The sequence below is a fragment of the Pleurodeles waltl genome, chromosome 10 (genome assembly GCF_031143425.1).
Source record: "Pleurodeles waltl isolate 20211129_DDA chromosome 10, aPleWal1.hap1.20221129, whole genome shotgun sequence".
Lineage (NCBI taxonomy): Eukaryota > Metazoa > Chordata > Amphibia > Caudata > Salamandridae > Pleurodeles > Pleurodeles waltl.
In genome coordinates, this window is record NC_090449.1 from 325248418 (window position 1) to 325272699 (window position 24282).

At 40.9% G+C, this 24282-nt stretch overlaps 1 protein-coding gene across 1 annotated transcript in view; it reads left to right on the forward strand.

The window, feature by feature from the left end:
• The window catches only part of AMDHD2 (amidohydrolase domain containing 2), a 339455-nt gene that overhangs the window by 224995 nt on the left and 90178 nt on the right, over positions 1-24282 (forward strand). Inside the window, exons 9-10 of the mRNA XM_069210515.1 lie at positions 7732-7839; positions 8844-8912. Of these exons, the coding sequence (XP_069066616.1) occupies positions 7732-7839; positions 8844-8912 (177 nt within the window). The remainder of the gene's footprint in view (positions 1-7731; positions 7840-8843; positions 8913-24282) is intronic.

Sequence of the window (24282 nt, forward strand, 5' to 3'; positions counted from 1 at the left end):
CTAAACCTTATGGATCAGACCTGATTCGACAGAAAGGATATCAATTTTGGCCTCTACGCTTTCTCCAGAACTGTCTGTGGTGACCAGATGTTATCAAATTTGTCTTCCATAAATGCCGTATCTCTGCCACCAGTACCATGTTTTTATCTCCTACAGGAGAGTGCTCACAGATGTGTCATCCTTAGAGCATTGGGTGCATCCCATAATGCCACCAAGATAGGACACATGTCCCCAGGGAGCAAAAAAGGCAAAGTCACAGTAAAAAGTCACCAACTCCCCCACCAGCACAGAGGGGGACAAATTAGCAAACGACCAGGGCACCAACAAGGAGGGCAGGAGACCCCAAACCAGCCAGGAGATAAAGTCAGATGCAATGAAGTGAGGTGGATTCCCTGTTAGAAAACATTCCTGTCTCTCTGGTCCTCACCCAGCAGAATAAAGACAGGGGGCTGCAGTCCTATGCAAACCACACCACCGCTGCCACGTGCAGCCCTGAAAACGGGCCTGGCATATTTGGTGGGGCTGCAAGTCCGTGTCCGTGTGTTGGCCATCTCAAAGTGTAAAAATGGAGAGGCGGAGGTTGCCAGGTCCACAGGCCCCCACGAATTGTCCACCAAGGCGGGGGTGCCCCCCCCTTATAAGAGTTCACTGCTGCAGGTGTTAACAGAGCGGCTGCCACAAGCAAAGCGGGCTGCCATCTTGGAAAAGGCATTGGCTCTGTTGTGACGGACCCATGGCTTGAATACTCACCCCGGAGCACTGCAAACAAAAATCTGAGGTCTCTGATGCAGTGGAGGGCCCCAACCGTAGGAGCAGGGAGCCCATGGCCGCTGTGCAGGGCTGGGGAGATCGTGGGCATTGGGAAGCTCCGTCGCTTGCTTCCTCTGGGCATGGCAGCTGGCTCTGCCTACTGTTGCAAATGCTGTATGAAACACCATGAAAAATAAGGCTCATTTAGGCCATCAATCTTGAATTATCCATTTTGCTATCCTTGCCATGCCATAATTTATCTAGATGTTTGAGCTATCTATACTTGTTCCAGGTCAGTTTTTAGTTTACTAATGCTTGCTTCTGTTTGTTGCAAGATCTTGTAAAGTGGGTGCGAGGTTATTAACTCACACAGGGTAACATCTGAGTTATGGGGGGAAAACAGCATTTTTAGCAGCACAAGCATTCCCTCTAGACATGTCATCTTGAGCAGATGGGTGAGCTGCACACTTAGGAACTGTTAATTTCTTTGGAAGCTGCAGGGCATCAAGCAACCACTTCAGTAAGACCCATTCTTAATGGAAGTACCTGCTGATCTATTGAAACCCGACTGCAGCCACAAAAAGGCTAAAATCATGGATGACAGGAAGACATTTACAAAACGAATACAATTTACTGGGTTGCTAAATGCATGAGTAAGAGGCATTTTAGCTACTTGAGCAGAATGCCCATTTGTTAAACATTACTCTCAACATTTTCTTTTTTTTATATTGCAGATGGCATATCACACAACAAACATCCTTCCTTCATAATTTCTGAAGCATGAATCACCAAAGTACTGTACAATTTTACAGTTAGGTAGATGTGTCTCAGCGTGATCAATGAGTGGCTTTGAAAGGATGTTTAGTGGTAAGGATGCAATCATGTGCTTCCCTGTCAACAGCAATGATGAACACTGAGTTTAGGTTTACCACTGCACCAAACCAAGGTAATGTGAGGCAGAGCAACAGTGGCTCATACTTAGACTGCCTTGACATTGAAATGTGTTTGTCCTGGTAGTTAATCATAGAGTGGCTGTAGTATTGGTTACGTCAACAGTGAGAGGTGATTAAGAATAATATTTTTTATATACTTTAACAAGATATGCTTCTGCTGATGCAATACAAGCAAATATGGATTCAGCTCTGTGGCCACAGCATCTAGAGCTTAAGAATAAAAGCCTTTGGTTTCCTATTGTCACCGTGGCCATGCATCAATCACCTGAAGGCAAATTCCTCCTTCTCTTGACATTACAGAGTAAAAGGATTCTTTGAATCAGGCAAACCCTATCAGGAGCAAAGGACAATGTGTTTTTCTGAAACACAAAGCAGATTCTGCCTACATGGTCCGGGGCGAATGCTTTGGAGTATTTTTTCTGCAAGCTCTTGTGAGGCTTTCACAATGTAAACATTGCTTAAAATCCATTGTCAACACCATTATGCCATTCCTAAAAGAATAGTTCATGAAAACAGTAACAGGTTGGAACTAGCCTTGAGGTAATCAGCTAGTAGATGTCTCTACAGTGTGACATGAAATAATTATCAAGCAAGGGGTAAAGAGAATTGTAATTTTTCTTTAGAGACTTTGGGCCCGATTTAGAGTTTGGCAGAGGGGTTACTCCTGTCTGCCATATTAGAAGTTCTGTAGGAATCGTAAGACGGGGGAGAGGGTCTCTGTCAAGTTTGTGACTGAGTACCCCTTCACCATTATCTGAATTAGGCCCTTTGTATCCACAATTTGCTGATTCAGCAAGCAGCTAGTGCCACGTTTGCTTTGGTCCGCCATAACAGAAGCAGCCAACAGATAATCACAATACTAAACAAGGGTAGAAACACTTGGGAAGAACAACTTCTCTAAATCTATCTCAAGTGATTGTGAAAAGTTGGAAGATGACCATGTCTACCTTTGTTGGGTTTTAAGTCCACATCATTGGAGAGCCACAGAATGAGAACACAGAAAGGAACTTAATTTTAGAATGTGTGGTGACAGAGAAGAAAGCAGTTTCATAAACAACAGATGATGGCCAAAATGCAGAACAAATCAAACATTCAACCCCAGTCATAGATCTGGGTTTAGTGCATCAGGTTTTTTTGCTTGCTATGCTATTCCAGTTTGCACCCAGACATATGCACATCAGCCTGATCCTGTTCCCCATGGGAACAGCCAGCCCGAACTGCCAGGCCAGGTCCTCCCTCGGCCAGAAACAAGCATCCTAGGACCAGTTTCAGGGTATCAAAATAAGATCACCATCATCTAGGTTTTTGGAACACAGATCTGTAAAACAAAAGAAAACGTTTTCTGCCACCGTTTTCAATGTTTCTAAGTTGTAGTTGATTTTTCCTGTTTTTTTGTGCCAACTTGAAATTTGTGGTGGAAACTGGTCTGAAGCCCATGTGTGAACTGGAAACCAATACATTTGTGAAAAGTGGAAAAAATCAAAATTCAGCAAGGAGTCATTTGTGTAGATTGTTTAGGATTTTCCCAAAGTATTTGTTGAATTTGAAACATAACGAACATGAGTAGGAAAAAAATGGAAATAGGTGAAATTTTCATCTGTAAGTTTTTGCCTTAATGGCCAATTTCCTACAGTAATAAACCGTTAAGTCCGACACACCCTTGTTGCAGGAATATATAGGGTTTGTAAGTTGTCCAAACACATGATATACCCAGAGCAAACAACTGAGCTGCATCTTACAATGATTTTCATTGTGTATCAACCATGCATAGATTCGTACAGTAAAATCTATTGAATGAAAAATGGGTAGACAGGAAAGTATATTTTTAAAATGTTTGGGAAGAGTGGTTAAGGGAGAGTGGTTATTTGTACAACTCTGAATTTCAGTTTGCCCATAATATCATTTGAGTGAGAGGACATTTTCCCAAATTGTGCTCTTTCTTGAGCACGGTTTTGCATTTTGGTATCCAAAAACTGAGAGAAATTAAATTGACAATAACAAATGTTCTTTCTATTTATGTGCTCCCACCCTTTTCTTGATTTCGTTTTTGTGTGGGTGAGCATATTGCCTGTGACAGGAAAGGTCCCAAAATGCAAGTTTTAACCTTGAAAACTTAACTATTGTGGTGATGTAGGTAGCTGCAATGTTTGGGCCTGGGCTCGGCTGCCACCCACAGCAACCAGCCAAACCCAGACATTTCTAAAAACTAGACACCAAGGGCAGTCTAAGGTGGTCTGACTTGTGAGTATAATGCTAAATTTTCTGTTCCACGGAATAGCCCTTCAAACATCAAACTTAGGCGCAAATCACACATATTTCTCACATTTCTCTGGGGGGAGTTCCAGAATCTGTGGCGAGCCACAAAATTTCTACCACCCAACTTTCCCTCACTTTTGATAAAAATGTAACCAACTAGTGTGTTACTTGAGACAAGAATCGACTAACAAAGAGATGTCTACTCATCTTTTATCCTTTTCATCCAACTAACAGGCTCTGACTCCTCCCAAACCTCTTTCAGTACTATGAACCACCAAATAATCCATTCTGAAATCTTACCACCTCTGTCCATTGCAGTGCTTAATTTGTTCTTGTTGTTTCCATTGCTGAACACCGGCACTTATTTTTGAGAGCCGGCGCTTATTTTTCTACCTGCGAGCAAAAGACACATATGGGAAAGACGGACGAAGAGAAAAACGAAAAAGTGTCACAATGGGAGAAAGCAGAAAGCTGCAAGATTGAACTGAAGGGGCAGGGAGTGGCTTTAAAAGGATTGAAGGGGCCCGAAGTGGCTTCAGGATTTCGCTGCCTCAGTTTTACAGTGTTCCCACATTTAATTGCAGCAGCCTCATGTTTAAGGGGAGAGCTGTGGGCACCGGCACGTTTGTATTTACAAATTAAGCACTGGTCCATCGTTTATCCTAATTAATCGAACTAACAGACTTTCAGGTTTACCACACCCACCACTCCCAATAACAATTTACATTTCCCTTTACTAAGCCACCTTTGAGTCCCGAAGTAGCATATTACTTGTCCAAAAGCACTTCAGTGCGTCGTCAGGGGTAGTCAGTGTCGTATAAACACAATTACATTGAAAGCCATTTATTAAAAGTAATATTTTGAATTTGGTTTGAACTTGGAAACATTCATTCCGCCCGCCACCGTGACTACCAAGCCATTATTGAACAACCAGGAATGTCAAATACACCCTATATGTGGGCTCGCTGTTTATTGTACATGGAGCAGCATTATATTCTAGTAAGTCAAACACAAAAGACGTATCTGCCTAGTGTCACACAATGTGGTCAAGCTAGGAAGCCAGCATTGATCCCACGTTTTATGGTTTTACATGGTGCATTTCAGCCACTAGATGGGTATTCTCCTGTTTTACATACAAAGTTAATGCTTTGTCTTACCTTCTTGAGCCAGTGAGGTTAGTGTGGGGAGTACGCTGAAACGCTGGACTCGAGGGTGCAAGAAGACAAACTGGACAGAGCCAGGCATTTGGCATGAGCCTTCGGTAGCTCGTCCACCTCTGTGCATTATATAGCACAGGTTGTGTGCTGGGAGCTCAGACTAGACGGGGCATTCCTACAAAAAAGAAATAAAACTGCATTCATCTCGCACCATCCTGCGAAATTGTTCATCTACCCTCCTGATTAGAAAATAAGTTAAACTATTATTGTACTTTCAAGAATGAGTCAGAGTTTTCTTTATTTGTAGGAATTATTTAAATAGAATGAAATAGTAATTCTAACATTCGACAACTACCCCCCTCTGATCCTGGGAATCAAGTGTCCTAAGGAAGAAGGAGAGCAAGATCACGGCGGTCTACCTTTAAGCACATCCAAGATTTGTTCTGCTTCCCAAAAGAATAACCGTTGGAAGTACCGCAAATTGTCGAAGGATAGGAGTTCCAACTGTTAGCTACTAGGGACGAGAATGAGCTGCCTCTTTTTACCTTGAAAGCTTGATTTTGAAAATCACTAAAAATGACTTGGAAGGTGACCTCAGTTTATGGGGCGGGAGATGGGGAATATGTTTCCTCCTGATTGAGAAGGGGCTTTGTTATGATTAGCCTTGTGATTAAAACAAAGTGCTTAAAAATGACCCATTTTTCGGTCTCGCTACAGACTCGGTCGCAGATAGCTGTATAGAGAATACTCCAGGGCCCATTTTTACTCAAGACTGGATGGCTTTCATGTCAGTCTCAAACTCCTTATTCTTATTTGTGGCTTTCCTCCGTTTCTGTGCTTCTCCCGCAAACAGGATCTTTTTGGTTCCCTGTTAAGAGTCGTCAGTTGTCCTTTTCCAAACGCGTCATTGCAATCCAAGAAAACAGAGCCACGTTTACTGTATTTTAGTGCCACTTAGTGGTCACTTGAACAACTACAGCTGAAATCTGGCGGTAACAACATCGGATCTGGACACAATAGAAAAATACTAAAAACAAGTATTGGCAATGCCATTTGGTCTCCATTGTGTGTAAAGATAAGTAAAACCGTTTGACATTGCCAATGCTTGTTTAATTGGGAGCCAGCGTAGGGATTCTAGTTAAGCCCTAGCTGAACATGTATTTGGGATATTTAAGTGCAATAAACAATAACATCCTGTACAATCTGCAGGCGTTGCATGAGGTGATTGGGAAGGACAATATATAAAGAATTGCCTAAGTCCAGCCCTGAAGTAATGATCGGCCAGACTGCAGTTTTTCGAGAAGAGCAGAAAGAACAGGGAAGATTTTTTAAAGAGACCTACGAGTTTGAAAGCCTAATGATGCAACACGAGTCGTGTTGAGAAAGTCAACTGACTGTCAAAAAGCGAGCTTAAATGTCTGGCCTAAGTCGTGGTCAAAGGTATCCTGGCCCCAGTGAGGTGTCCCGATGGGAGCGTTTTTACCAGAAAGAAAGATCTCCTCTCTCCATTCAATTCGAGAACATAATGTTTAGTACAGTTTTTGCCATCTTTAGGGCGGAATGGTAAATGTTTGCATCACTCCCAGGCTCAAGACCTATTCTTCAAAAAACGGTAGCTCCGACTGGACGTTATACATTATTACTGTGTTTTACTGAACGCAAGTGACACTTTTCCATTTTCTAAGTTCATTCGTATTCTAGAAAACTGTAACACAACAGAACAGTGATTTGAAAGTTATCCACAATGTCCCATCCGAAGAAAACTGTGTTATCCACAATGTCTGTAACTTTTGATTTTATACCTGCAGGTAAGGGAGTTGTACTAATAAAATTACTAGATGATGCTTATTTAATGTTCTTAACTTTTTTTTACGAATTTTCAGTTCCTAAATAGTATTCTATATTTTACACTCAAATGTCATAAATGTTTTTGGAATGCTTTTCCTTTAGGAGTGAGCCCCTTTTTAGTTCATTAGAAGGGGATCATTCATTGGCAAGCCTACAATAGTACTCTTTCAGTTGATCATGGGGACTTGCTGAGAACAAGTCACTTTGCTCGTGTTTTTCATAGTTATTTGCTGATCGACTCAATCACAGCCAGTGTTGAATATCTCATTCAAGACATAAGATTTGGGCTCGTCAAATGGGAGCGGTCAGTTGGTGTGCATGGCAGTACATGTGGTCAAACACCCAGCAGTCTCAGGTGCAGGCCTGTAGCTCACATTGGTGGGAGGAACTGTTGAAACCCTAGTAACATATGTTTTTTAAGAGCAGTTAGTGTTAGAACATGTCATTTAGAGTTCACTGGTGTCTTCTTACCTTATGTGACAAGCTTTGCACGTGATTGACACACATCCCTGTTGATAAGTGATGTTAATATTGATGGACTGTGAGTGGCACCGCAAGAGCTTTCATCCCCCTTTTCCTGTGCTCGTCCATCTACACAAGAATGTTTATTTTTCTTGTGGTATTTGTACACATACTTACCTCACAGAAACCCATCGTCGTCTCTGGCTTCATGCTCCCACAAAATGTAACTGTAAATATTTCTGGCTTGATTTGCAAATGCCTGGACATAATTTGATGCCAAATGTGGGTTTCTTTCTTCCCTGCAGGACTGGTGCTGGTGACGGACGCCATAATGGCCATGGGTCTGGGCAGCGGCAGGCACACCCTGGGACAGCAGGTGATTCAGATCGAGGGACTGAATGCCTATGTGGCTGGTGAGTGTTCCTCTTCTTACCAAGCGGACCAGTGATCAGGCTCACAGTAAGCCCCTGAATATTCACTTCAGAGAAGTATGTGCAGCCTTGTTTCACCTTAAGCGGACCAGTGATCAGGCTCACAGTAAGCCCCTGAATATTCACTTCAGAGAAGTATGTGCAGCCTTGTTTCACCTTCTCTGTTCTATACAAAGGAAAGAAAGGACACAGCTCTAATTCAGGGTGCTAGGGAAGTGGCAAGAACAACAAGCCTAAAATTTAACAGGAAATAAAATACGAATATTAGGCTGCTTCAGCATTTTATCAGTCGGATACTGACACCTACGTTGTAAACACTTAAGTTGCAACCTGCTTAACTAAATTCTGCATTGACATAGGCAGATGAACGATACTTAATAGTTATAAATCTTCCTACCTGTGCAACAATAATATGGTTGACACGTTTAACAGTCTGCTACCAGGATTAAATTATTGATCGTGTACATGATGTTTAGCAGTGGCAATTTTGCATGTGTAGGTTCTCGTATTCCACCAAAAAATCGAATATACAATATTGTGGGGCCAAAATATTGTGTCAAAAATATCGAGGACCAAAATATCATGAAGGTACACTTTATACAGATTTACTCTACTTAACTCCATATATATGTACCTTAACGATGTATATCTTCAAGGAATGTGGATATGGAGTTAAGAATAGCAAATCTATACTTGCCTATATGTAGTTACCTTATTGACATTTTGGTCCTCCAAATGTTTACCACACTATTAAAGAACTACAATACTTTTGTCTCGATATTCTGTCATACAGCTGGTCCACCGCAGCCTGTAGTCATGGAAGCGCTGACCTAACCGGCAAAGATGTGGGTTAAGAGGAGCAAAAGCAAGGGCAGCACATGGCTCGACCGTGCATCCTGTTGTGTTACAAATCTATTGTCCAGCCCGCCTTGTTTCCGACTCGGTGCAACTATGATGATTGTAGTTCCCTGTTTTTATCTTTTCAGGGACCACTACTCTGGCTGGCAGCATTGCTACAATGGACATGTGTGTACGACACTTCCGAGAGGCCTCAGGTAAGTCTGCACCAGAATTAGGTTATGAAAATAGGAGGAGAGCTGCTGCTGTCTTTTGGGAAACTCTGTCTGAAAAATGGCCGATTTCCATGTAACTCTGGAGCCATGCAACATGTGTTGAGGGCTTTTAGCTGGCTGTACTCATTCTAGAAATGCTTCAAACATCACCTGTGCTCCTGTGATTCCAGATATATTATATTATTTTAGTTGTGATTGGTCTCTATACTTAATGTCCAGCTTGGTAAACGTTCGAGTCATTTGGATGCCCCCACATAAGATAACAATTTTGATCACAACTATGAGACGTTTGCTACACAGCACTGGCCAGTAAGAAGTTACTAGGGACGATATTTTAGTAGTAATGTTGTTTTTCTCTAGTGTCCCATTGATTAATTATTCAATACTGGCGCCTTCGAAGTGGTGTAGCCGAGAGTCTCCCTTTGAGCACTTGACTTTCTCAGGTTAGTGAGGGCGGACATTCAAGGCTTACTGCAGGGCAGGATGTGGGGTAACTGAGACTCTGAATCAGTGTGACACAGTGGCTGACACTTGACACAATCTTCTTTTTTAAACATTTAATTTGTAATTAGAAGCTCAAACTACAAGCGAGATATGGCAAGTCACAGTATCTCCCTTTTAAATACGTATTTCTTTATATCAGTACATACATAAACATCTTGGAACTTTCACATTTGTAATGACACATCCTTGTCCCTCCCATGATTTCCATACAGCATGAATAACCTGGTCCCCTCCAGGGAAAGAAGTGGGAACCGTCCATATCGCCACCCCCCTTAACTTGTTTCCCTCGTGTTCTTTGTTAGACTGTGCCAATTGAGACCTATGACCTCTAAATGCTTTCATTGTGTCTGCTGTTATTGTCAATTCTCAATTATCTTCTCATCCCTTCTAGATGTTCTAATATGTGTCCCCTCGGCCAGTGCCCATTCTACTGTGTCCCGAACCCACAAGTCCACTTTTGAGCCAAAACAGTATTGTAGGGAGGCTTGCAAGAGAATTCCAGTAGCCGTGCCCAAACTTGCAACCTTTTCTTTCCAAACATTTGCTATCTCCCCACAGGGCCATGCCCAACATATAACAGAGGCAGCGTCCACCTTGGACATGCAGCTGACATATCCTGGTATATTCTGCTCAGTTTTATTGGCATTAAATATGTACAATGTAAAAATAAGAAGTGTACCATCTTGATACTGGCATTGCATGAGACGCCTTTCACCAGAGCACATTCTGCCCCCCCTCATTCAGTCCTTGTCGCCAAATTACTCACTCATGTCAATCTCCCTTGCCTGCCTGCCCCTCAGAGAAGGCCTGACTCTGTGCCTTTTTAGGGCCATACATATCAAGGTCACCAAATGACACCCTCTTACAAAGTGCAAGATTGTTTCAGGATGGTGGCGGAAGGCGGTGCATTCGGAAAATCAGTCCAAATCTCCCTGTCACAGCCAATTTGGCATGTTGTAGAAACTGGTCAGATGTATTTTGGACTTCCTGAAACATGATGAAGACTTCCCTTGGGGTACAGACCCACCCCCTCCCCAGTGAATGACAGCCCCCCTCCCTCCAGCCACCATCAGCATGTCTATACTTATATGTTCAAATGGATGTGCTAACGCGTCCTTTTATGACCAATCTATTCACTTTGGGACTCGTTTTAGGCCAATGAATCTTTTGACCCTGATTGAAGACACCTTAGGACGAGATAGCTAATCAGCATGTCAATCAATATGTCAATAACGTCATCAATGTTTACCAGAACAAAACAATTCACTTTAGTCAAAGACATTAATAAGACTCAGAAACCACCATGACCTTGCAGTCATGAATAACCACACCAGTTTAGTATGAATTTTGTGATATTTATTCCCTATTGATTACAATTCTACTAGCAAATTTATTAATCTCAAGACCGAGAAGCTCATTAGCATAGTCACAATATGGCAACTTCTGATAGGATTTCATCAAAGCAAGAATCACGAATATTAGAACATAACACGGCGTCAACATAAGTTATCCTTAGCAGAGTAATATAAGTGCATTATTCAACAAAGCATAGATTCAGTCATTTGTCTATTTGCGTCAGTTTAGTGAACCCTCTTAACTAACCTCAAATTAGCATTGGCATGTTGGGCTTCATGGAAAACAATTTAGTAATATCAATTTGGAAAAACATCTAACTATGGTCCCTGTCAAAAGAGAAGCAGTTGGTACCTAGAAAGGAAAAGCAAACAGACAATCACAATTTCTTTGTCATATAGTTACCCTCAGAATTGGTCAGCACTCAGTTGCTGTCTTCGCCCTCAGGACATCAGTTGATTCTCCATCAGCCAGGAATTCAGCAAGTTGGGCAAAAGGGGCACTTCCCTCATAAGGAGGTAAAGTGTAAACGGGCAATATAAGGCAAGAATGGTTTTAAGAACCAAACAGCAAAGTCTCTATGCAAAGTGACAAAGTGTCTGGGTCATAGTGAATCGCATCAGCATCTCGCCAACTAACTTAGTCTCCCTAGTTCTCTCGTCTCTTTTACTTCCTGGTGTCAAGGGTTTTTTTATCCCATTTTCGTTGTACATTCCCCTAAAATCTGGTTGGACAAAGGTTGCACCCCATTATCTTTCACCAATTAACTTCAAATTAGCTCATCGAATTTGTCACCCCATAACAGTTCTCACGTATTTTATTGGTCCTTATGATTGACGTCTTTAGCGGGTGGAATGTCCGGTATGATTTCATCTTCTCGTGGTCCTTTGCACATCTTCAGTCAGTGGCTCCATTGTTTGTACCGGTTTAGGCAACCTTGTACCAACGGGTGATCTACAGTGTTGCATTCAGCTAAAAATTTTCTACAAGCAAGTTGAATTTCATGAGAACGGATCTACTACAGTTACATTCAGCTTCTAACTTTTGGAAAAAAACAAGAGTTCATGTCCTTCAGCAAGTCAGCACACTGCACGCTAGAAAAACACATTTAATATGAGAGTCAGGCAGCTAGGCCTCGACTCATGCTAACTAAGGCCTAATGATTTATTATCAAAACTGTAATATATATCCTTTTAATATTAGTGCAAAATCACATTTTAATAAAACATTTCAAGATTATTAGTCAGTTTCATTAGTCCCGTATACATTGGCGGCCACTCCCTGTGGGCACATTTTCAAGCACGTTTTAGCAAAATACATTAATACATTTTCTATGCAGCCTCATTATACATTAGTTCATAAACGTTTCATGTTAATATGGATTATATAAGCTACGCTCCCTCAGATGTCTAATTCCTGTGTAAATGTTAGCTGCTTCAGGACTCTTTTAACTATCCTTTCCCAGACACAATGAGTTTGACGTTTAATATATGGATATTCCCTGGGAACATTTCACAATGTTATAGGCAATTTCAACAGTGTAGTGTCCTCACGCATCCACCAAGTAACCACTTTTCCCAGTTATCTTCTGCTGCAGCCCATATAGCCGTATGTTATATGTGAGCTGCATAATAGTATAATTCCATGTCTGGGAGCCCTCCCTCTTCCTGGACCCAATTTCAGTGTGTTAATGTCTGCGATTTTCTGTGGTCAAGCTCATACTGAGGACACAAACAGGCTATCCATCAAAGGGCACAAGGAGTTGTGCATACTATACAAGCTTCTCATAAGGAACACAATTTTTGCAATTGTAACTCTTCCCATAATGGAAAGGGGCAAGGCATTCCAAAAATGCATTAATGTTTGCAGGCCACCTTGCACCCTCAACATATTGGGGGTTATTCCAACTTTGGAGGAGGTGTTAATCCGTCCCAAAAGTGACGGAAAAGTGACGGATTTACCACCAGCCGTATTACAAGTCCATTATATCCTATGGAACTCGTAATACGGCTGGTGGTATATCCGTCACTTTACCGTCACTTTTGGGACGGATTAACACCTCCTCCAAAGTTGGAATAACCCCCATTGTGTCTTTACTGTCTCTCAGTAGTCAATGCTTCCATGATACCTATGTACCTAAATTTGTCCACCTCCTATCAAAACACTAGGTCGGGAAATTGCTTTTTTTGGGCAAAATGTGCCCAAATGTTCAAATGGAATAGTATAGTGTTGCATCTATTATCCATAGACCAGCTATATCACCATGCCTCTCCAAGTATGCCAGTAGCCCCAAGACTGAATACCTGGGTTGTTCCAGATAAAACAAGGCATTGTTGACATATAAGAAGATTATGTGCGTATTATCCATAACTCTACTCCGAATCTTGTGATCTACTATAGCTATCCAACTGTTAACTTCAGTGTCTGTCAGTGCTTTGTGGTTTTAGAATTAATATACATTCACTAAAAAGTAATCTCAAGTAGTAGACTTAGAAATGTGACACTCAAGGAAAACTAGAAGGTCCTAACACCTTCCGCTCCTAAGAATCAATCCCAAATATTTTATAGCCCCTTTGTAATAGGCTCAATAATTCTGTTTTATGTTATCCCGTTGGGCAGTGTTAACCCATGTGGCATATTTTGAGGCATTACCGTAAATGCTCTTGACTTTTAGCTAAAAAAAAATTGCTTTGATGTGACTGGATGCTGTCAGGGATACTGGTGCCCAGACTTAATTTAGAGTCAAAGGGCCTGATTCACAAAAGGCCTCCACACTCATGGTGGAGGCCCCAGTTGTGGCTGGGGAGCCTGTACTCATGGCGGGACCTCCGCAGTGAGAAACTACAGTGCGGAGGTCCTGCCAAGACTGAGGGGCCCTGCCACTACTGCAGGGGTCTACGCCACAAGTGAGGACACCGTTTGTGAATCGGGCCATCAGTTCAACCAAGTGTTCTCCTGCCTCACAGGAGAAAGAACAGAGGAGTAGTATTCCCTGTATTCTTCAGTTTCGCACTACGAGTGCTCCACAACCAAGGATGGTCTGAATCTCTTGTTAAAAAAGAAGACATGGAAAGACAATCTCAATAATAGATGATATAAAAATGGAAGGGGAGCTTGTTGACTTTGTTTCGTTCTTTCTGCGTGTTGTTTTCATTGTGTTGTTCCATTAAAAGTAAAAAGTAGAGGAAAAGGAAAATAAATACAAAATCTAGTGAATGGTGTTCTTGCTTGTACTTAGATAATAGTCTGGCAGTTTATTGAAACATTTTTGAAAGCATTCTTCATTTTAAGGACAATCAAAAAACAAATGGATGTTTTGGGTTATGAAAAGGTTCAGCTCCGAGGTAATTGGGGAACTGGCAGCTGCTGAAGTATGCTAATTAGATCACTTTCAATCGGGGCACTAGATTCTACTCGTCTGCTTTAGGGAAATTGTCCTCTCAAAGTTTGTGATGAATTGAGTTTTTCTTTTTCTATATTGTTGCAAACTTTTTATTGCACAGATAAAAAGTATATTTGCTTAATTAAAACAATACACCTCGCTTGGCCATGCTATTTAGAACCATATTCAGTCAAATGATCCGCTCTGCTCTTAACAGCTAAGCTGCTTGGAGCCTTTTGCACTTGCCTATACAATATCAGTTTGGTCTCTTCCTGTTCTTACCATGATAGATCAAAACCCTCTTTTACTTGTGTCACCCTATCCACAAACAGTTGGTAGGAAAAGTAACACTTTGGTGGATTACATTTGGCTTCACGACACAAACTGAGTAGTGCACCACAGAGGTTTGAGTATTTCCATAGTCCTTGGATAATGGTGGCTGGCTCAATGTGAGACTAATGGATACCAATGATTGCATCATAACCTATTACAGGTGACAGAACATTATAGAAAATCAAATAGAGAAGAATGGGTAGCTCTAGGATCAAAAATAAAGGAGAGTTTATGTCTAGAAAAGGAAGATGAATTAATCTGTCAGGATGAATATGAGTTCTTATACAATGAACATCCCATGATTCCAGCTTTATATGGCCTACCATAGATCCATAAGAACATGAAGGATCCACCTATGAGGCTGATTGTTTCTAGTCTCAATTCTCTTACTGAGCCTCTGAGCAAACATCGAGATTGCTTTTTGAAACCATTAGTTTTGCAACACCCACCATATATTAAGGATATGATCAGTAATTGAGATTTGACTCAGAAAGGGAATGGCTTGTAACTCTGGATATTGAAGCATTATACATGAACATCCCGCAGGATGCTACAGTAGACATGCTGAAGCAGATATTGTGTAGTGATGAAGGTGACTTATCTCACCATGCACATTTAATAATAGAATGGGTGGAGATTATTTTGAAAAATTGTGTTTTTTTTATTCAGTGATTAAATATTCTGCCAAACAAAAGGGACCAGCATGGGAGCTACATGTGCTCCAAGTCTGGCATGTTTATATGTAGGTTCCTTTGGAGAAAAACATGTATATAATGAAATGGCCCCATTGTATGAAAGTGTTCAAAATTGGGTACGGTTTATCGATGATATATTTTTCATATGGCAGGGAGATAGAAAGGAGTTGGATTCCTTAATTCTCTGGCTAAATTGTGGAGATTCAAGTTTGAAATTTACTTTGACGATTAGCCAGAAGTAATGTGATTTTCTAGTTATTAAGATAAAAGCTGTAGTAATGGAACTACAAGTAGAGTTATATACAAAACAGACCTATCGTAATGCCCTATTACATTATACTAGCAACCATCCAGGATGTCAGAGAGATAATATACCATTTGGCCAATTTTTAAGACTTAGACGGAATTGTACACGTAGAGAAGACTACGAAATACATGCCAAGACTCTGGAAGTAAAATTGTAAGAAAGAGGTTACCCAAAGAAATTAATTAAAAAAGCACGTAATAGAGCAAAGTACTACAATAGGGAACGCTTATTTGAGGGGGGAGGAATAAAGTAAAGGACATAAACAGAACCATTTGCATTACTAACTATTCCAACATTAGTAATAAGATAAGAAAATGGATAAATAGGAATTGGACACTCTTGAATAAAGGAAATGGAGGATGTCTAGAGAACCCCCTGTTTGCATACAGGTGAAATAGAACAATAAGAAATTATTTAGTACATAGTATAAGGAATCTAAAGAAGCCCAGCAGAGAGACTTTCGAGATGGGAGTAAAGTGAAAGGAAATTTCCTGTGCGGGTCCTGTAGTAACTGCAATACTGTTAAAAAAGGTAATGTAGTGGAATTCAATGGAATGAGACATCGTCTCACAGACATGGTAAATTGTAAAACTAAAAATTTGATATATTTGATAGTATGTCCATGTAACAAGGGATATATAGGAGAAACAGGCAAATAAATTAGGCTAAGATTAAATGAACACAGATCAGCGATAAGAACTAGAAAGAGGAATGCCCTCTAGTTGAACACTGCTTGAAGCAGAACCATAATAAAAATGATTTAAGGTGGTGTACATTAGAAAAGGTAAAGGGAACAAGACAAGGAGGAGACATTGACAAAAAAAGAAAACAAAGAGAACAGTTTTATATGAGTAAATTAAGAACATATAAGGATGGTTTAAATAAGAGAGAAGAATGGGAATATTTAGAAAAATTAGGATTTAACAGCACCTCACTATGTGGAGGACTGATTTAGAAGGGAGACAAAACGAAAATGTAAAAAATAGAATGAATTGAGCCAGATATTAGAATGCCAAATAAGTAAGGTCAGTTAAGAGAACATATATGCTCTGACAATTTTAAAGAAGTATAGAAATCATAAAGAAATATCTCAGGTCATAGGTCCCTTATTAGGCAATTAAGGGGGGCAAATAATAAGAACAGTATACAAAAGGAGTGTACTAAAAATAGGGTAAAAGAGCCTGATGTTAAAATGGCTGACAAACGGGGAAAAAGAAAATATAAAAACGGAGAGGAGTGAAAGAGTAAGATCTTAAAATTAAAACTAATTTTTGCCCATTAGGAAAATCCTTTGTTCTCTATTTACTATAGAGAGCAAATTAGATAAATAACCCTTATTAAGGCCAAGATACGGGACCTCTGTATACCGAATACCCAATAGAAGTGTAGAAGAAACCAATTCCAAGAGACAGTTTTTATAGTTATATGAGAAATATATTTTTATTGTGATTATGTTTTATTATAAAGGATAAGAGAAAAACATTTTTTAATGTTAAAATGTTGCGAAGTATTATACATTGAAGATACATTTAGTGTTTTTATTTAAATATTTTGAATAATATAAAGATAAAAAGATAAGAAATAACAAGGAAAACAATGTGTAGAGTATGGTCTTCAAATAGTAATGCTTGGAGTATAGTGACATTGGAGAACGGTCAATAGCACTTTATTTTTTTCACCTTGTGTGTGTGTGTGTATATATATATATATATATATATATATATATGTATATATATATGTTTGATGGCATGTGTAGCTGCAGATACATATGATATGCATAGCTCTTCCGACATCTAGTGTTGGGCTTGGAGTGTTACAAGTTGTTTTTCTTCGAAGAAGTCTTTTCAGAGTCACGGGATCGAGTGACTCCTCCTGTCGGTTACAGTGTGCATGGGCATCGACTCCATTGTTAGATTGTTTTCTTTCCGCTGTCGGGTTTGGACGTGTTTCCTCTCGCTCCGAGATTTCGAATTGGAAAACATCAGAAAACCTACTTATTCGTTGGTATTGTTTTGATCGCGTTTCCCATCTAGCTTTGAATCGGTACTACAGTTGGAACCTTCATTTCGACCTTCGGGCCGTGCGCGCGCCCAACTTGGGCCAGTTTGGGCCTACCGCATAGAAAGCCTGATGGATCGGAATCCATTCCGATTCTGCCCTCCGTGCCACGCGAAGTACCCCTATGCAGACTAACAGTTAGTTTATAATTTGTGCCTTTCTCCAGACCATCGGGAGGAAGATTGTGAGGCCTGTTGATTTTTTCGATCAAAGAAAACCTTGAGAGATCGCAGGGCCCGAAGACTGGAAATGGTGTTAAAAAGCACCGAACATCTCAACGTTATGGAGGAAGAGCAGGCACAGACGAGACACTGACTCCGAGCAAGAATCGGAAGACGATAGACCCGCTGGCCAGCATGTGAGTACGTCTGCCCCTATACCCCTGCATAAAAACATCCGAAGGCCTTGGGTACACCACTGCAGGAAGGCCATGGTTCGGCCCGAAAAAAGATTATTTTGGCGACCGACTTTCCGGGTCCGTGCCGTAAAAGGCCACTCCTCCGTACTCCTCGGAGTCGAGTAAATCGGTTAAAGTTTCCACATCATACTCCAGTAAACAACCTCATTCCTCGGAGATGAAAATTCGACACTCGGTTTCGGAGCCGAAACAACCAACTACTTTTTCGGGATCGAAAAAGATCCACACTTCGGAGCCGAAAAATTCGTCATACACAGAGGAACAAGGGACTTTCGAGAAAATTAAAGCAAATCTCAAAGCCCATGCAGGAATCTCACAAAGCTTCTGAAGAAGAGACTGAGATTGAGCCAATATTACTGTAGAGGTTATGGATGAAAGACAATCGAGAATCCATATACATAAGGAGACTGGACAAATCATCACTGCACCTCCTTTAAAGGCTAAAAGAAAGCTGGCTTTTCAACAGTAGTTAGACTCTGTTCAACCACCAGCAAAAGTGCAGAAACAAAAGGAGAAACCAGCACCTCTCCCTACTTCTCCTCCTCACTCTCCTCGGCTTTCTTTTTCACCTTACAATAGTCCACCACCATTGCCTTCTCCAACACATTAATTATATTCACATGGAGATCCATGGGATCTCTATGACCCTGATCCCATTCCGGACAATGATCCAGACCTCTACCCATCTAAACCTTCTCCTCCAGAAGACACCACTGCCTACACTCAAGTAATATATAGGGCAGCAGCTTATCATGGAGTGCTTATGTATTCTGAACCCCTAGAAGAATACTTTCTATTTAACACACTGTCTTCCACTCATTCCAGGTACCAGTGTCTCCCGATGTTGCCTGGAATGGTTAAACATGCAGACCAAATTTTTAATGAGCCTGTCAAAGCTAGAGTTATCACCCCTACAAATGAGAAAAATATAGGTCTGCTCCTATGGACCCAGCCTATATCACACATCAGGTCCCTCCAGACTCAGTGGTAGTCAGTGCGGCAAGGAAAAGAGCAAACAGCCAGCCATCAGGAGACGCACCTCCTCCTGATAAGGAAAGTAGGAAATTTGATGCAGCTGGCAAAAGAGTCGCCACACAAGCAGCTAACCAATGGAGAATTGCCAATTCTCAGGCACTTCTAGCCAGATATGATAGTGCCCATTGGGACAAGATGCAAGATCCTATACAGCACCTCCCAAAGGAGCATCAAAAGAGAGCACAACAGGTTGTGGAAGAGGGACAGGCTATAAGCAATAACAAGATAAGGTCTGACCTCGATGCTACTGATAAAGCATCAAGGAGTGTCAATACTGCCATTACAGTTAGAAGGCATGCATGGCTACGCTCCTCTGGTTTTAAACCAGAAATTCAACAGGCAATACTTAATATGCCTTTTGACAAGAAACTTCTTTTCAGCCCAGAAGTAGATACCACTATTGAGAAACTGAGAAAAGACTCAGATACTGCGAAAGCAATGGGGGCTTTATACACCACACCATATAGAGGCTCCTTTCACCCCCGTTTAGAGGAGGTTTTAAGCCACAGTCCTCTGATGCTTCCACCTCCCAAACAAAGCAGGGACAACAAACCCAATATCAAAGAGAGGGGTTTAGAGGATCCTATAGAGGACAATATTTCAAGAGCAGAGGCAAGTTCCAAACCTAAGCAGTGACTTCCTTCCCACCCTTCCACTCCACACTTCTCCTGTGGGGGGAAGACTACAGCAATTCCACTCTCATTGGCAAAATATCACCACAGACAATTGGGTATTATCAATTATCCGCAATGGCTGTTGCCTAGAATTAATCTCCACCTCTTCAAACATTCCACCACGATACCACAAGTTGTCCCCATAACACAGCGTTCTGTTACAACAAGAGGTACAATCTCTACTATTAAAACAAGCAATAGAATTCGTTCTACATTCTCAACAAGGAACAGGAGTATACTCACTATACTTCCTCATTCCCAAAAAGACGGCACCCTCAGGCCCATCTTGGACCTCCGGCCTCTCAATCTATATATCCTGTCAGAACATTTTCACATGGTAACTCTGCAAGATGCCATTCCACTACTACAAAAACAAGATTTCATGACTGATATAAACCTCAAAGATGCGTATTTCCACATACCCATCCATCCAGCTCACAGAAAATACCTCAGGTTAGTCATAGCAGGAAAACATTACCAGGTCAAAGTGTTGCCATTTGGCATAACAACAGCTCCAAGAGTGTTCACAAAATGTCTAGCAGTAATAGCAGCCTACTTAAGAAGACAACACATCCACGTCTTTCCATATCTAGACGACTGGCTAATAAAATCAAGCAATTTTACACAATGTCAACAAAACCCTCATTATGTGATAGAAACCTTGCATACCCTAGGGTTCACTCTCAATTACCAAAAATCACATCTTCAACCAGCACAAGTAAAACCTTACCTAGGTGCTATCCTAAATACTCAAAAAGCCCTAGCTTATCCAAATACACAAAGGATACAAGCTTTCCAAAATCTCATACCACACATCCAGCCAAATCAACAATGTACTGTAAGATTTATCATGAAGATTCTAGGAATTATGGCATCTTGCATTGCCATAGTTCCACATGCAAGACTAAACATGAGGCCCTTACAACAGTGCCTCCCACAACAATGGTCTCAGGCACACGGTCAACTCAAGATCTAGTATTAATGGACCGCCAAACAAATACGTCCCTTCAATGGTGGAATTGCAGCAATCTAATAAAGTGGCGGTCATTCCAAGACTCCTAGATCTGTCTGTAGTACCCCATTCCAAACTCCCAAACAGACCAGATTTGTTAACCCAGAACAAAGGTCAAATCAGGCATCCACATCCCAATGCTCTCAATCTAGCGATTTGGCTCCTGAAGTCATAGAATCTGGTTACCTAAAACTTCCACCAGAATGTATGGAAGTAATTAAACAAGCACGGAAACCCACTACTAGACAATGCTACACAAACAAGTGGAAAATATTTGTATACTACCGTCAATCTAAAAACACTGATCCACTTACAGCATCCATACAAGATATTGTATGCTATTTACTTCATTTGCAAAAATAACATTTGGCTTTCTCATCCATCAAGATACACCTCACTGTAATATCTGCATACTTACAGAATATTCAACATACTTCTCTATTTAGAGTTCCTGTTATTAAAGCCTTCATGGAAGGATTAAAACACATTATTCCACCTAGAACACCACCTATTCCATTGTGGAATTTAAATGTTGTACTTAACAGACCAATGGGACCACCATTTGAACCCACGAACTCTTGTCAAATTCAATATTTAACATGGATGGTCGCTTTCCTTGTAGCTATTACTTCTTTAAGAAGAGTTAGTGAAATACAAGCCTTCACTCTTGAAGAACCTTTTTTCCAAGTGCACAAACATAAAGTTGTACTTAGAAAAAATCAAAAATTTCTACCAAAAGTAGTATCTCCTTCTCACATCAACCAAACAGTGGAATTGCCCGTCTTCTTTCCACAGCCAGAGACTGTGGCAGAAAGAGCTCTTCATACCCTAAATTTAAAAGAGCTCTCATGTAGTAAATAGACAGAACCAAAGATTTTAGAAAAACAAAACAACTTTTCGTTGATATCCAAAAACCACATAAAGGCAATCCTATATCAAAACAAGGTTTAGCAAGATGAATTGTTAGATGCATACAAACATGCTATATCAAAGCAAAAAGACAACTTTTGATCACTCCTGGAGCACCTTCTACAAGAAAGAAAGGTTTGTCAATGGCATTCTTAGGAAACATACCAATGGTTGATATATGTAAAGCAGCCACATGGTCAACTTCTCATACATTTACAAAACACTACTGTGTTGATTCTTTTTCGCAGCAACAAGTCACTGTAGGCCAAGCTGTCTTAAGAACACTATTTCAAACAGCTTGAACTCCTACAGGCTAGCCACCGCTTTTTTGAGGAGGACTAACTGCTTTGTAGTCTATGCATAGCATGTGTATCTGCAGCTACACATGCCATTGAACGGAAAATGTCACGTACCCAGTGTACATCTGTTTGTGGCATGTAGTGCTGCAGATTCACATGCACCCTCCCTCCCTCCCCAGAAGCCTGTAGTCGTTTAAGTTTAACATTTGTACATATGTATATACATTTACATTTGCATGGACATCTCTTTGTATTCTTATACTCTATCACTCCTTCCTTCACCCTTTGCGGGAAAACAATCTAACAATGGAGTTGATGCCCATGTGCACTCTAACCGAGAGGAGTCGTCACTCGATCCCATGTCTCCAAAAAGACTTCTTCGAAGAAAAACAACTTGTAATACTCTGTGCCAAACACTGGAAGTCGGAAGAGCTATGCATAGCATGTGAATCTGCAGCACTACATGCCACGAACAAATGTACACTAGGTAAGTGGCATTTTCCATATATATATATATATATATACGTTTTAATCCCATATATGTAGAAAATTGAGTGCCAGCAATGTAATTTCAATTGAGTCTTAGGATTCAAATTCACATCCAAAGGGAATTTGTGTATGTGTATGGACTTTTAACCCTGTCCCTTTGGTGTTGGAAGGGGTACCTCTCTGATTTGTTTTAGAATGTGAGGCTCTTCCACCAGTTGAGAAAGTTCATTTTTCAGATGTGCCTAAAAGTGCACACTCTCTATTTTGATCTTCCATCCTCTCTTCTGCCAGTGTGGCATTCAGACACAAAGCTTTGTCCGGCCATGACATAATGACAGCCAGTGTTTGGGCAATCAAAAAGTCTTCCTCCTTCAATACTGAACCTTTCAAGCCCATACCAGTTTCTGATAAAAAAAAAGATCCAGGGACCTCGGAGTGCTTAAGCAGAGTTGGGTATTCGTATTTCTGCCTCGGGTGTCTTCAGTAAACCTATATCTAATCGCAACCCAAGAACTCTCCTCTCCGAGGGTTTCACCTGAGGCCATTGAGGTTGTCCAAGATCCAGATGACATCCTCCCATGAAATTTAGAAATGTTTTAATTCATACTTACATTATTATTCATAGACACTATGCCACCAGGGTAAATAGAATGAGAAGATGGCAGATATGGCGGGGGACTTTGTTTTTGGGTTGGTATTATAGTGGGCTACAGACTCTTCCCATTGGCTATGGTCAGCAATTTACATTTGTGAAAGCAAGATGGGTACAGGACTACTTACCCGCCATGGTCATTGTTTGTGACCAGTCGACCCTGTAGGTGTGTCTTGAGCATAGTACACACAAAGGCCACTTGGTATGCCCACTGACAAGAAGATGTTAATGACACATATACTGGGTACATGATGTAGCTAAATAGCACTCTCTCTGCCCTGTGTCTTAAAGAAATGGCTGTAAGTGATGCTCAGTAGGTACATAGGGCAGTTGATGTGGGCACTAGTCGTGTTCAAAGGACAAGAGCTGTGCTGAAGTTGGCATGGTCCCATTCCATGACTTTTGTCCTGAGGGCAAGGGTAATAATTGTGTTTTGTAGAGTGCAAAATATCTCCCCACATCAGGCGGGGTATGTTCTCCGGTAGTCGCTGTGGATTATCTAGGGAGTGAAGACTGGATCTTGGTTCTCTAATTTAGGAGTGCTTTAGAGCAGCCTCTACTGCTAGTTGTAATTCTTACTTTCATGGTTGATGCAAGCAGTGGCAGGTCCTTATTTCCCAAGTCCTGCATTCTATTTGCTCTCCATTTCTAGTCTCCAGCCTCTCCTTTTTCTAATTCTTGAAACCTGAGAATTCACACCAAATCCGAGATTCTTACAGAAGGTAGTTAGACTGGACAAGGTCACTCCTAAATGATGTTGGCCTGTGCATGTTGTTAACATCCAGTACTTTAGTCAACTTAACATTAGGACTTCTAAAGCAATAACATTCGGAAGCAAAGTTACTACTTAAAACTCAATTAATAACTTTAACCTACTAAGGCTTATGATATGAAATAGGGCCCATGCGATTTTATGTGAAAGCTACATGCATTCACACCTCCCTTCAGAAACGGTTTGTTCTCAGACCTTAATGACAGAGGATGTTTACATATCTCAGTGTATTGGGCAAAGTTGTTTTGTAGAATCTCATAAAGTACAGCTAGCTATGATATCTCTGCTCTTGGCCTGGTTACCCAGTAGCCCTCGTTGAAAAAGACTACTCAGTGTGTTTTATCACAATTTGGTGGAATCCACAACAGTAGTTCAAGAGGTCTGGCCACCCCAAAACTCACCACCTCACCTGATTTCCAAGTACTACTAAATTAAGAGTTGTTACCTTAGGGCACAAATT